Below are 15,097 nucleotides of genomic sequence, written 5' to 3'. Positions count from 1 at the left end.
GTGGATCAACAATGGCGAGAAGACCGGTGATGCCGACCGCCGAACGCCGCCCGAACAAGGAGAGGAACCGACTTCGGTGGAAGTCATGACAGGAAGCCAGCCACACCAATGTGTCGGATGAAACACCGTACAACTGACGACCGTGTCATCGTGCATGTGCTCTGGCCCACCACAGGAGTCTCTAGAGAGCGATGGGAAACACTCGCCCTAACCTGGACGACTCTGGGCCAATTGTATGTCGCCTCATGGGTTCTCCCGATCGCAGCCGGCTGCGACACAGCCCGTGAGACACAGCCCGTGATTTAATCCGGATCTGTAGTGACGCCTCAAGCACTGCAGTGTCTTAGACCGCTGCACCACTCAGGAGGCCTGCTACCATTTCGGTCAAGCCATCTACGCATAGTTTGATGCATACCTTTGATAAATGCAATATATTTATATTTAACGCAATGCTGCAAGGCAAAAGCATCGTTCCATTGGAAATGAATGTACTTCTGGTGTACCAAAACGCAATGAAGCTGTTGGTGTGATCGAGGCATTAGGGTTAGTGAAAAGTTTTAAGGTTAGGATTAGCTAGCATGCTAAGTAGTTGCAAAGTAGCTAAAAAGTAGTAAGTAGTTAAAAAGTTGCTAATTATCTAAAATGCTGTGACGTTGTCTGTGATGAGACTTGAACTCACAACCTTTAGGATGCTAGATGTTTGCGTAATACCCATTCACCTTGACCAACCATCTTACTTTAATTTTTGTCCTAAGTCCTAAGTAATCATCGGTCTTATTTTAACCATACGAAATCTCACACATCATACTAAATGGAGTGTCACTGATTTACGTACAGAATAATACAAAATGTTCTGAGACCAGGTTGAGAGACCTGGCTAGTCTGGAGTGGTACAGACAGAGAGGACGGAAGGTTGAGTCAACAAGGAGCATGAATGGCAACGTCCTGACTTATGAGCCTCTGAGGCTGTTATTGAATCTGATCATGCTGGCAGGAATAGAGCTCACCCACTGGAACATATGCATCAGCCTAAAAGGCACTTTAAAAAATATATATATTTTATTTTTGTATTTTCCAATTAAGAACATTCAAAACAAAAGTGAAAAGATATTAGACAGCAATAGGACAAAGTGACAGTAACAGTAACAGACAAGCGTAAAAAAATAATTTAAAAAATAATTGTATATACAAACATAAGTCAAAATAAAGAGTCAAATAATAATAATGAGACATTGGATCATATGGTCACCTGCCGTAAGCTACATATTATACATTATGTGTGAAACATTATATAAGGGTTAAATAGAGGTTCAATCAATGTGATGTGAGGGGAGGTTCTCCATATAGTCAATAAAACGTTGCCAAATTCTGTAAAATGTCTCTAACTTATTCCTCAAGCAGAAAGTGATTTTCTCCAGTGGGATACAACTATTAACGTTCGATAGCCACATTGCAACTGGCAGGGGGGAATCCGATTTCCATTTCAAGGCAATACATTTCTTGGCAATCACTAACAAAATTAATGTTAGCTTTATAGTATGGCTTTGCCAAAGATTGGAGTTAGTAAAGTTACCCAGTAGACAGACCTCCGGGTCTAAAGGGAATGCAACCCTGTGAATTGAGGATATGGTAGAGCATACCCCCTGCCAGAAACTGTGTAGTTTTGAACACTGCCAAATGGAATGGAGGAATGTTCCTTCATCTGAGCCACATCTAAAACATAGGGAGGAGATATCATGGTTGAACGTGCAGTCCAGATGGGGTGATATAGAGCTGATGGAGGAAATTAAACTGGATCAGTCTGTAACTGGAGTTCAATGTGGATGTAACACCCTCACTGCATAGGTCACTCCATAGATCCTCATCAAGATCAATACCCAGATCTTTTTCCCATCTAAGTCGGGGTTTATCTAGCTCAGGCAGTGTTAGTCCTGACATAAGAGCATCGTAAACACGGGAAATGGTCTTGAACAGTGGTTCGGTCTGCGTGGCAGAGTTGTTCAATAGGTGACATCTTAGGTAGGTTCCATTGTCCCTTGACAGTCACCCTAATAAAGTTTCTTAGTTGTAGGTAGCTAAAGAAGTCCCTGTTAGGCAAGTGGTATTTCTGTTTCAGCTGTTCAAAAGACATAAGAACTCCCTCCTCATAACAAAGTTCCAGAAGAGTGATATCCTTATCAGACCATGGTTTAAAGTTACTATTCTGGAAAAACATAGGGATCAATCTATTGTTCCATAAAGGGGTTTTAGGGGAAAGGAATCCCCCTCGTCTGAACAGCTCATGCAGTTTGCACAATGGCAGGACAGAATGTATGATTAAAGGGTTGTCTGTGATGGTTTTTATAGATTTTCTGTCCCATTTTTAAAACAATTCTGCCCCAGTGTCATCATTCACCTCAAACTTTTCAATGTTCAACCATGAGGGAGAGGGACCATTGTCAAACCTCTGAGCCAGAAACCTAGACTGTGCAGCCCAGTAGTACATTCTAAAATTGGGGAGGTTTAAGCCCCCTTGACCGTAATCAATGGTCAGTTTATCCGGGCCAACCCTAGGGGTTTTGCCGTGTCAGATAAACTGTCTGGTCAGCTTGTCAAGAGAGGAAAGGAATGCTGCGGGCACAGGGATAGGGAGAGATTGAAACAAATATAGAAATATGGGCAGGACATTCATTTTAATTACATGTATTCTACCCAGTAGAGTGAGAGGCAAGTCCATCCATTTACAAAGGTCACCCTCCACCTTTTGAAACAAGCTGGCCAGATTGAGTTTATATAGGTTGTTCAGGTTACCAACCACCAATATGCCCAAATATGTGAAGCCCATAGGCGACCATCTAAAAGGAAACTTGTGCTTGATGGTATGGTGGTCAAAGACAGACAACGGTAAGATTTCGCTTTGATCAAAATTATAACACTGTAGTAGGATCTGCAAGTGAGAGAGGGAGTGTTCTGGGTTTGTTAGAAATAAGATAAGGTCGTCCGCAAAGAGTGATAACTTATGGGTATGGGGGCCCACCTCAAAGCCATGTATGACAGGGCACGTTCTAATAGCTTCAGCCAGCGGTTCGATGGCGAGGGCAAAGAGGTGGAGGCTAATTGGACAACCTTGCCTGTTCACCCTATAGAGAGGGAAAGAGGAGAAAGTAATCCCATTGGTAGCAATCCTAGCTTTAGGAGATTTGTAGAGTGATTTTATCAAATTTACAAACACGGTACCTAAACCAAACTTTTCCATGACGCGAAAGAGGTATGGTCATTCAACCCTATCAAAGACCTTTTCAGTGTCGAGGGACACTAGGGATTTTTTTTTGTTAGCAAGATGAATTATATCAAAGAACCTTCTGAGATTATTGGAGGACAATCTATTAATTATGAAACCACTCTGATCTGGGTTTACCAACAGGGGAAGACTTGACTCCAGTCTCTTAGATAGCATCTTGGTGACCAGTTTACAATCTGTGTTAAGGAGAGAGATTGGTCTATAGGAGGCGCACTTTAGCGGGTTTTTCCCTTTCTTGTTGATTACAGTAATCACTGTTTGAGAGAAAGATTCCGGAAAGCAGTTGTCTTCCCCGGCTTTTTTAAGTACATCCATAAGGTAGGGGACCAACAGCTCCCTAAATTCTTTATAGAACTCTGGAGTGAAGCCATCCTCCCCGGGAGATTTATTAGAAGGTAAGGATTTAATGGCCTCCAACAATTCAGGAACTGAGAACTGTTCACTCAGGCGCTCTCTGTCTTCCTCTGACAGGCATGGGAGGTTGAGAGTGGAGAGAAAGGAGACGATCTCTGATAGATCATCGCTTGATTGGGAAGTGTAGAGGCCTTCGTAGTATTTCTTAAAAGTATCATTAATTTCAGTAGGCCTAAAAGGCACTTTGACTGCTAATATACCTGCAATGAGTCTGCAGCATCTTGATTTATCAGCCTCTGAGGCTGCTATTGAATCTGATCAGCCTGCCAGGAATAGCGCTCACCCACTGGATCGTATGCATTAGCCTATAAGGCACGTTGACTGCTTATATGCCTGCAAGGAGCTTTGCTCATGAAACAGCCTACAATCTGATCAAGCTCTGAGACTAAAAACTAATCTGATCAGCCTGTCAGGAATGGAGCGCTGTATATGTAAATATTAACCACAAAACACGAAGTGTCTGTTATAATTATACAGATCAGTTATGCAAGCTAACAACCAGCATAGATAACTAGGCAGCTAACTAGCTAGCAAGACTACCTAGATAGCTCACAAGACTACCTAGCTAGTTCCAAAAACTGGCTCCTAGGGCCCCCCGTGGGTGCACATTTTGTTATTGTCCCTAGCAGTTTACAGATGATTCAAAGAACCAACTCATCATCAAGCTTTGGTTATTTGAATCAACGGTGCAGTGCTAACTTAGCACTGTGAAGGCAAAAACCCGAAGAGGCAGGCCCAATTATGGGAAACCCTGGCTCACAAGACTAGCAGCCCTGCTAGCAAGCAAGCTACCGAAAAGCACACAAATATGGTTAATCTACAACAAATCAGTCTGATATAATATCTGTGACATATCAGTATAAAGTTGCCTCAATTTAGAAAGATGTTAGCTAACTATTTTTTCCCCCTCTAGGCTTCAGGATTCTGGCTGTTTGAATGTGGCTTGATAGAGCATTGTTCCTTGACTGTTATTCCTCCGCTGGTCTTGGAGCAGCACGCAGCCTGGAATACAAGGCTGCCTGTCAGGCGCTGTTCCGGGCTTAAATGCCCACCAGCGATTTCTCTCCACATATCCATAGTTCAGGTTATAGATGAAAATGTAACCAGATATGTTTCCTAATGATCGTGTTACGTTCTTTACTCTCTGATGAAACATGTACATGGTATAATTCAATGTAGGAAGTTATGTCACATTTAAGTTGCTAAGCGACCAGTAATTGTACACAAAGACACGGCTCTGTTGACAGTTTGCTTGGTGTAGTAGCTATGTAAGTGAACAGTAGCAGTAGCTGCAGTACTGTCGGTAGCTCGTTTCTCTGGATGTGGCGACTGCGAATACAAGCCTTCTTTTCTCTACAACACTCCGACAGAACGTTATAGCTATGTCTTATAAAGGCTTTATAAATCGTAACAGTCGTGTCTCCAAAGAAGAGCATGAGTTTTATGATTTAAAAATTAAAGCTGCAGAATATTATAGGGCAAACGGCGTCCCACAGAAGATGGAGGGTGTCCTGAACGACATGTTCTTTGATAAGCCCGAGGATATTTATGGTTACCTGGTATGATTGACAATGTTTCATTGATTCCTGAATTGCTAACCATCATATTATCATGCTTTCTATCTAGCTAGTTTGCTAAGCCAATGTTAAGTTAATCAGCTAACTTACTGGAGCCAGAAGTTAAGTGTAAATGCGGGCAAGTGTTTGGGTGCTGAAATTCGTTTATTTTTATTTTTAATAAAAAATCAATTGTATGTAATGTCTAAGCTCCAGTCCTCCCTAGTAGTGGCTGCACAACTTCATCGTAAATCGTGGAGTTGAGTTTAGTTAGCTTCTGTAGCTGACTCAAGGGGAAAGTTATTTAGTCTTAGCTTACCATGTAAACAAAAAACAGCTATCTAACGTTAGCTAGTTTCGGCTCAAGTCGAGCACTCGTGTTACTGAGCACTGATGACCAAATCAAGCCCTTGTTTAGGCCTAATTGAATCAGTAATCCTGCTGGGCTGTGGCACTGCAGTGCACCGGCTGGTGTGGTCCCAATGTCCAGGTTGTTGTTTCTTTCTGCTGTGATTATTAAAAGTTTTATGAAATGTTCTAGGCAAATTACTTCTCAAAATTATCATCGCCACCTGTGATAAGCAGACTATTGGGGAAAGAAATTTATGATGGAAAGGGTCAACTATCCCTCCAGGCACAGGTCCTCTGCATCATCAAAAACGAAGAAAAGGTAAGTTCATGAGCAAGCTAGCTAGCGAGCTCCTTTTTCCTTGTACCAGGTTCTTTTCAGTTTTGTGCATCTTCTCCTTGTTGGAAATTGAAGTAGCCCACTCACTTCCCAAATGTTCAATTCATATAGCCAAATCTGTGATCAATATCTGTAGAGGTTGCAGTAGGCAGTGGGGGGAAAAGTACCCAATCATCATACATGAGTAAAAGTAAAGATACCTTAATAGAAAATGACCCAGTAAAGTCCTACTTGGGTAAAAGTCTAAAAGTATTTGTTTTTAAATATACTTAAGTTTCAAAAGTAATATACTTAAGTAAAAAGTAAAAGTATAAATAATTTCCAATTCCTTATATTAAGCAAACCAGATGGCACCATTTTCTAGAATTTAGTTTCTAGGCATGCTCCAACACTCAGACATAATTTACAAATGTTGGCTGTGTTTAGTCAGTCAGCCAGATAATTTTATGACCTGCTAAGCATTCAAAATGTAACAAGTACTTTTGGGTGTCAGGGAAAATGTATGGAGTAAAAATGACATCATTGGCATTAGGAATGAAGTGAAGTAAAAGTAAAAGTTGTCAAAAATATAAATAGTAAAGTACAGATACCCTCCCAAGTAGTAGTTCCAAGTATTTTGACTTAAGTACTTTACACCACTGGCAGTAGGTTCGTAATGTAACCTAATTTCTATTACAATTCCAGAAAGTTTTTTCATCTGTCATATTATGGATATTCAATCAAATGTATTTGTTGCTATCAAGTAGGGCATTGTTGCCAAAAAAAAAATGACTGCTAAGGTTTTCAATTGGAATTACCAGTATGGTAATGTTTGACATGACAGTATCTGGGCTCTTCAGCTATTCAGGGAGATCTGATGTGAAGATGCAGCTGGGGAAACGAGCAGGCTTGGAGGGTAGTCATCAGAGGACAACCACTGACCCCATGCCCTTTGCCATTTCAGTTTTTCAGTATTTTAGTCTAGTCAAAGAAACATAATCATGAACTATCAGTTTTTAATAAACAGTCGCCTCTACAACGCTTGGGCATTCGTTTACATCCGACTGTGCTGGGGCCAGCAGTTCTACACTGAACAAAAATATAAATGCAACATGCAACAATATCAAAGATTTTACTGAGTTACAGTTCATAGAAGGAAATCAGTCAATTTAAATAAATAAATGAGGCCCTAATCTATTGATTTCACATGACTGGGCAAGGGGTGCAGCCATGGGTGGGCCTGGGAGGGCATAGGCCCACCCACTGGGGAGCCAGCCTCGGCCATTCAAAAGTAGTTATTCCCCACAAAAGGGCTTTATTACAGACAGAAATACTCCTCAGCACCCCCTTCCCCCTCAGATGATCCTGCAGGTCCTGGGCTGGCGTGGTTACACGTGGTCTGCGATTGTGAGGCCGGATTGATGTACTGACAAATTCTCTAAAACAATGTTGGATGCGGCTTATGGTAGAGAAATTAACATTCAATTACCTGGAAACAGCTCTGTTGGACATTCCTGCAGTCAGCATGCCAATTGCACACCTTTTTAAATATTTTTTTTTATTTCACCTTTATTTAACCAGGTAGGCTAGTTGAGAACAAGTTCTCATTTACAACTGCGACCTGGCCAAGATAAAGCAAAGCGACACAAACAACAACACAGAGTTACACATGGAATAAACAAACATACAGTCAATAATACAATAGAAAAGGTCTATATACAGTGTGTGCAAATGAGGTAGGATAAGGGCGGTCGGTAATAAATAGGCCATAGTGGCGAAATAATTACAATATATCAATTAAACACTGGAATGATAGATGTGCAGAAGATGAATGTGCAAGTAGAGATACTGGGGTGCAAAGGAGCAAAATAAATAACAGTATGGGGATTAGGTAGTTGGATGGGCTATTTACAGATGGGCTATGTACAGGTGCAGTGATCTGTGAGCTGCTCTGACAGCTGGTGCTTAAAGTTTGTGAGGGAGTAAGTCTCCAGCTTCAGTAATTTTTGCAGTTCGTTCCAGTCATTGGCAGCAGAAAACTGGAAGGAAGGGCGGCCAAAGGAGAAATTGGCTTTAGGGTTGACCAGTGAAATATACCTGCTGGAGTGCTTGCTATGGGTGGGTGCTGCTATGGTGACCAGTGAGCTGAGATAAGGTGGGGCTTTACCTCGCAAAGACTTATAGATGATCTGGAGCCAGTGGTTTTGGTGACGAACGAATATGAAGTGAGGGCCAGCCAATGAGAGCATACAGGTTGCAGTGGTGGGTAGTATATGGGGCTTTGGTGACAAAATGGATGGCACTGTGATAGGCTACATCCAATTTGCTGAGGAGAGTGTTGGAGGCTATTTTGTAAATGACATCACCGAAGTCAAAGATCGGTAGGATAGTCAGTTTTACGAGGGTATGTTTGGCACACTCCCTCAAAACTTGAGACATCTGCAGCATTGTGTTGTGTGACACAACTCCACATTTTAGAGCAAACTTTTATTGTCCCAAGCACAACATTTGTGTGCAAAATTTGAGGGAAATAGGCTTTGTGTGTGTATGGAACATTTCTATGATCTTTTATTTCAGCTCATGGGACCAACACTTTACATGTTGTGTTTATATTTTTGTTCAGTATAGATTCGACACAGGAAACCTCTCTCACAATCGACAGAGAAACATTTCGGCCCAAGGGACAGAGTAGTGGATTTAACAGCCTTTAGAGTGATGCTCTTGAATTATTACCATCCCCACTTGGAAGATACCATGAGATGGCTGATGGTAATCTGCCATGACAGGGAACAGCGAGGCTAGTGGTTGAACCTAAAGGGAGAGAGAGAGAGAAAGAAGAGAGTGGATAATTAACTCAGATATTCCACCTTCTAACTACGCTGCTGGCTTCAGGTCAGTGGGAGGTGTCTGTGTTAGCGCTGCCTGTCTCAGTGCTCATCACAGTCTGGGACCACTCTAAGATGGCAGCCGAGGCAGAGGGAGGCACAAATCCAAACAAACCTTTATTTCACTGTTCTCCCTCAGTGCAACATTTGAATTGTTTCACACCTTGAGACATGTTAACTCAGTCAGGGTGCAATGCCTTTGACAGATGCTGTTTTTGTTTGACTTATTACACTGTGACACTCTGGTTAAATTTCTAAATCTTTTCCCCCTAATCGAACCAAAACAAATCTGTTTGTTGACATTGGGCCCGATTCAGACTTAGGAAATGTATGCCTTTCATGTGCCTTTCCTTCATACTTCTTAGTAGTTGGTATTCAGACTTACCCTTGTGTAGGTGTGTGTAAAGGGCTTTGCAGGTGTGGTTCCTTTGCACATGCTGCATAAATGTAATTGAACTGCTGAAAACTCTTACCCGCTTACAGGACAACAGATGTTCTCATGGAGTTTTCATTCAATAGGGTTTTCAGTACATTTATCTCAAGCCGTCCCTTTAAATTTGGTGTAGCTTTTAATTATAACTTTTTTTCTCGAAAGACTCACAAGAATATATGGAGAGAACAGTTCAGAATTTTAGGGATCATATTAGGAAAAGCCATGAATCCGTAAATACACTCATATTCGTCTCCTTTTCAGCACCAACTGGTAGATTTAAAAATACTCTGATCTATATTATTTAGGGTTAGGAAAGTATTTATGAATAATAATGAAAAACAGGTTTGGACAGCCTTTATGCACAAAATTGGTGAATCAAAAAACGGTGTTTCGATTCATCCTGAAAGTTGCCATATTTTAAACAGTTAAATCCATGAAATATTGGACGGTGATAAAAGTGTACAAGAGAGCTTGAACAGTAGTCCTATAAATCTACCCTAATAATCCTCCCTAATCACGGAACTGTGATGATAATGGTCCAGTTGTCGTGAATTGAGTACCCCAGGCTGCAGGTTTAAACTGCTATGTATGGTCTGCGTTTTATAATGATTCAAATAGGCTACATGTCCCAAATTATTGCACAATTTGTAATATGTTAGTCTAATATGATCCACTGTTGCTAGCGATCCTCAGGAACTACCACACGAACGTAACAGGAAAGAAAGGTAAATTAACGATGTAATGGAATGATGCAAAATGTAAGGAAACTAACACTAAAGTGACAGCTATAAATGTATGTGGGTAGAACTGACGGTGGCTACTGATAGTGGTTCATATTTAACACTATACAAATTGTAAAGCATACAGTAAAAAGTCTGGGCATATAATTTAAACATTCTTGAAATTATAAATAAACTTGGTAGGTTTGGCGCTATATGGTCATTTGCGCATGGCTACAGAAGCCTATAGCTTGTGTCTCCAAATTTCAGCTTTGCAAGTTATAAGGCCAGTATTTCATAAAATTCACTGTGCAAAAGGTAATATGTTGATATGCTTCAGTTGGCAGCTATATGACTGGTTTCACATTTGTTGCCAGCTATCATATACTTCCGGCGCCGACAGAGATGGCCGCCTCGCTTCGCGATCCTAGGAAACTCTGCAGTTTTTTGTTTTTTTACGTGTTATTTCTTACATTGGTACCCCAGGTCATCTTAGATTTCATTACATACAGTCGAGAAGAACTACTGAATATAAGAGCAGCGTCAACTCACCATCAGTATGACCAAGAGCGGATCCTGTGTTCTGCCTTCCACCCAGGACAATGGAATGGATCCCAGCCTTGCGACCCAAAACAACGACGTCATAAAAGAGGCAAATGAAGCGGTCTTCTGGTCAGGCTCCGGAGACGGGCACATCGCACGCCACTCCCTAGCATTCTACCCGCCAATGTCCAGTCTCTTGACAACAAGGTTGATGAAATCCGAGCAAGGGTAGCATTCCAGAGGGACATCAGGGACTGTAACGTTCTTTGCTTCACGGAAACATGGCTCACTGGAGAGACGCTATCGGAGTCGGTGCAGCCAGCTGGTTTCTCCATGCATCGCGCCGACAGAAACAAACATCTTTCTGGTAAGAAGAGGGGCGGGGGCGTATGCTTTATGGTTAACGAGACGTGGTGTGGTCACAACAACATACAGGAACTCAAGTCCTTCTGTTCACCTGATTTAGAATTCCTCACAATCAAATGTTGACCGCATTATCTACCAAGGGAATTCTCTTCGATTATAATCACAGCCATATATATTCCCCCCCAAGCAGACACATCGATGGCTCTGATCAAACTTTATTTGACTCTTTGCAAACTGGAATCCACATATCCTGAGGCTGCAGTCATTGCAGCTGGGGATTTTAACAAGGCTAATCTGAAAACAAGACTCCCTAAATTGTATCAGCATATCGATTGCGCAACCAGGGCTGGTAAAACCTTGGATCATTGCTATTGTAACATCCGCGATGCATATAAGGCCCTGCCCCGCCCTCCAAAAGCTGACCACGACTCCATTTTGTTGCTCCCTGCCTACAGACAAAAGCTAAAACAAGAAGCTCCCACGCTAAGGTCTGTTCAACGCTGGTCCGACCAATCAGATTCCACGCTCCAAGACTGCTTCCATCACGTGGACTGGGATATGTTTCGTATTGCGTCAAACAACAACATTGATGAATACGCTGATTCGGTGAGCGAGTTCATTAGAACGTGCGTTGAAGATGTCGTTCCCATAGCAACGATTAAAACATTCCCAAAACAGAAACCGTGGATTGATGGCAGCATTCGCGTGAAACTGAAAAGGCGAACCACTGCTTTTATTCAGGGCAAGGTGACCGGAAACATGACCGAATACAAACAGTGTAGCTATTCCCTCCGCAAGGCAATCAAACAAACTAAGCGTCAGTATAGAGACAAAGTAGAATCACAATTCAACTGCTCAGACACAAGAGGTATGTGGCAGGGTCTACAGTCAATCACGGATTACAAAAAGAAAACCAGCCCAGTCACGGACCAGGATGCCTTGCTCCCAGGCAGACTAAATAACTTTTTTGCCCGCTTTGAGGACAATACAGTGCCACTGACACGGCCCGCAACCAAAACATGCGGACTCTCCTTCACTGCAGCCGAGGTGAGTAAAACATTTAAACGTGTTAACCCTCGCAAGACTGCAGGCCCACACGGCATCCCCAGCCACGCCCTCAGAGCATGCGCAGACCAGCTGGCTGGTGTGTTTACTGACATATTCAATCAATCCCTATCCCAGTCTGCTGTTCATACATGCTTCAAGAGGGCCACTATTGTTCCTGTTCCCAAGAAAGCTAAGGTAACTGAGCTGAACTACTACCGCCCCGTAGCACTCACTTCTGTCATCATGAAGTGCTTTGAGAGACTAGTCAAGGACCATATCACCTCCACCCTACCTGACACCCTAGACCCACTCCAATTTGCTTACCGCCCAAATAGGTCCACAGACGATGCAATCTCAACCACACTGCACACTGTCCTAACCCATCTGGACAAGTGGAATACTTATGTGAGTATGCTGTTCATCGACTACAACTCAGGATTTAACACTATAGTACCCTCCAAACTCGTCATCAAGCTCGAGACCCTGGGTCTCGACCCCGCCCTGTGCAACTGGGTACTGGACTTCCTGACGGGCCGCCCCCAGGTGGTGAGGGTAGATAACAACATCTCCACCCCGCTGATCCTCAACACTGGGGCCCCACAAGGGTGCGTTCTGAGCCCTCTCCTGTACTCCCTGTTCACCCACGGCTGCGTGGCCACACACGCCTCCAACTCAATCATCAAGTTTGCGGACGACACAACAGTGGTAGGCTTGATTACCAACAACGACAAGATGGCCTACAGGGAGGAGGTGAGGGCCCTCGGAGTGTGGTATCAGGAAAATAACCTCACACTCAACGTCAACAAAACTAAGGAGATGATTGTGGACTTCAGGAAACAGCAGAGGGAACACCCCCCTATCCACATCAATGGAACAGTAGTGGAGAGGGTAGTAAGTTTTAAGTTCCTCGGCGTACACATCACAGACAAACTGAATTGGTCCACCCACACAGACAGCATCGTGAAGAAGGTGCAGCAGCGCCTCTTCAACCTCAGGAGGCTGAAGAAATTCGGCTTGTCACCAAAAGCACTCACAAACTTCTACAGATGCACAATCGAGAGCATCCTGTCGGGCTGTATCACCGCCTGGTAAGGCAACTGCTCCGCCCACAACCGTAAGGCTCTCCAGAGGGTAGTGAGGTCTGCACAACGCATCACCGGGGGCAAACTACCTGCCCTCCAGGACACCTACACCACCCGATGTCACAGGAAGGCCATAAAGATCATCAAGGACAACAACCACCCGAGCCACTGCCTGTTCACCCCGCTATCGTCCAGAAGGCGAGGTCAGTATAGGTGCATCAAAGCTGGGACCGAGAGACTGAAAAACAGCTTCTATCTCAAGGCCATCAGACTGTTAAACAGCCACCACTAACATTGAGTGGCTGCTGCCAACACACTGACTCAACTCCAGCCACTTTAATAATGGGAATTGATGGGAATTGATGTAAAATATAACACTAGCCACTTTAAACAATGCTACTTAATATAATGTTTACATACCCTACATTATTTATCTCATATGTATACGTATATACTGTACTCTATATCATCTACTGCATCTTTATGTAATACATGTATCACTAGCCACTTTAAACTATGCCACTTTGTTTACATACTCAACCTCATATGTATATACTGTACTCGATAGCATCTACTGCATCTTGCCTATGCCGCTCTGTACCATCACTCATTCATATATCTTTATGTACATATTCTTTATCCCTTTACACTTATGTGTATAAGGTAGTAGTTTGGGGAATTGTTAGCTAGATTATTTGTTGGTTATTACTGCATTGTCGGAACTAGAAGCACAAGCATTTCGCTACACTCGCATTAACATCTGCAAACCATGTGTATGTGACAAATAAAATTTGATTTGTTTTAAATTTGATTTGTTTTAAAATTTGATTTGTTTTGATAAAATAGATCTAAAACAATTGTCATTTATATTTACAATCCCATTATCCAAATGGCTTACTCATTTACCTAGCTCTTATCAAGAGCTGTTATCAATTTGTAAATTACAGTTCATGAAGAATGGTGTTCTTTCTAAATTAAAAAATGAAGTAGATGTTATTCCACTTGGAACTGACAGGTTGCTCGACCTTATTCATTGTGTAAAGGTGGAGGTATTATGAGGGACTTAAGTCAAGGTCAGATTATCTGTAGACACCTCCGCCACACATTTCTTTGCTCTCCACCCCAAATGAATGATATATGATGGTGATAGCATGCTTTTCTCATGCTTAAACTCAAGGTCAGAATATGCATAGAGATAAAAGTGCATAAAAGGTGAATTATGTTCCATTTATGCACACTTAACTCGGGTCGGAATTCCCCCCCACATGAATAGACGTATGATATAATTTGTTGGTATTGGAGGTGTGACCATAGTCAAATTTTGGGGGGATATCTCTATGGAAGTGACATTCAGGACTTTATGGTTTCCATGTGATGTTCGCACAAGGATTGAGTAAAGTCTCTGTTTATTATGGTAAAACTTGTTACAGACCGTTACTGTATACGGTGGCTTGCGAGGAGTATTCACCCTTCTTGGCATTCGACCTATTTTGTTGCCTTACAACCTGGAATTAAAATAGATTTTTGGGGAGCTGGTATCATTTGATTTACACCACATGCCTACCACTTTGAAAATGCAAAATATGTTTTATTGTGAAACGAACAAGAAATAAGACAAAACAACGAAGAACTTGAGAGTGCATAACTATTCATCCCCCCCCCCAAAGTCAATACTTTGTAGAGCTACCTTTTTCAGCAATTACAGCTGCAAGTCTATTGGGGTATGTCTTGTCCCGTCCCTTGTATATATTGTTTCTTTCTTCATATATATTTCGTATATATTTTTCTTCAAATTTTTCCTTCTACGGACTGCAACCCGCCTCACCCAATGCGGTATAGATCTGCAATTTTTTTATACTTTAGAACCGTAACCCCCTTCAGAAGCTAGCCAGCTGACTAGCTACTAGCTAGTCGTCATTTAGCCACTGCTAGTTTGCCATCACCGTTAACTGGGACATCTGCCAGCTTCAGCCCGGTAAACTCCTGCCAGCCTGCACAGTACGATATCAACCCAGAGCATATCGGACTGCTTTTCTCCACCATATCGCCAGATTCCTACCACAAGCTCTGAACCTTTACTCCCCAGAATCACCGCAGTTAGCTAG

At 42.4% G+C, this 15,097-nt stretch overlaps 1 protein-coding gene across 2 annotated transcripts in view; it reads left to right on the top strand.

Moving 5' to 3' along the window:
• Positions 1-4,974: 4,974 nt before the first annotated feature.
• The window catches only part of eno4 (enolase 4), a 39,557-nt gene continuing 29,434 nt past the window's right edge, over positions 4,975-15,097 (top strand). Inside the window, exons 1-2 of one of the 2 annotated variants that reach the window (XM_064934348.1) lie at positions 4,975-5,253; positions 5,792-5,920. In XM_064934348.1, the coding sequence (XP_064790420.1) occupies positions 5,077-5,253; positions 5,792-5,920 (306 nt within the window). In that variant the 5' untranslated portion in view covers positions 4,975-5,076. The remainder of the gene's footprint in view (positions 5,254-5,791; positions 5,921-15,097) is intronic. The other variant, XM_064934347.1, reaches the window with a different exon arrangement.

Source organism: Oncorhynchus masou, chromosome 24 (assembly GCF_036934945.1).
Source record: "Oncorhynchus masou masou isolate Uvic2021 chromosome 24, UVic_Omas_1.1, whole genome shotgun sequence".
Classification (NCBI taxonomy): Eukaryota; Metazoa; Chordata; class Actinopteri; order Salmoniformes; family Salmonidae; genus Oncorhynchus; species Oncorhynchus masou.
This window is presented reverse-complemented; position numbering and strand designations above follow the sequence as displayed.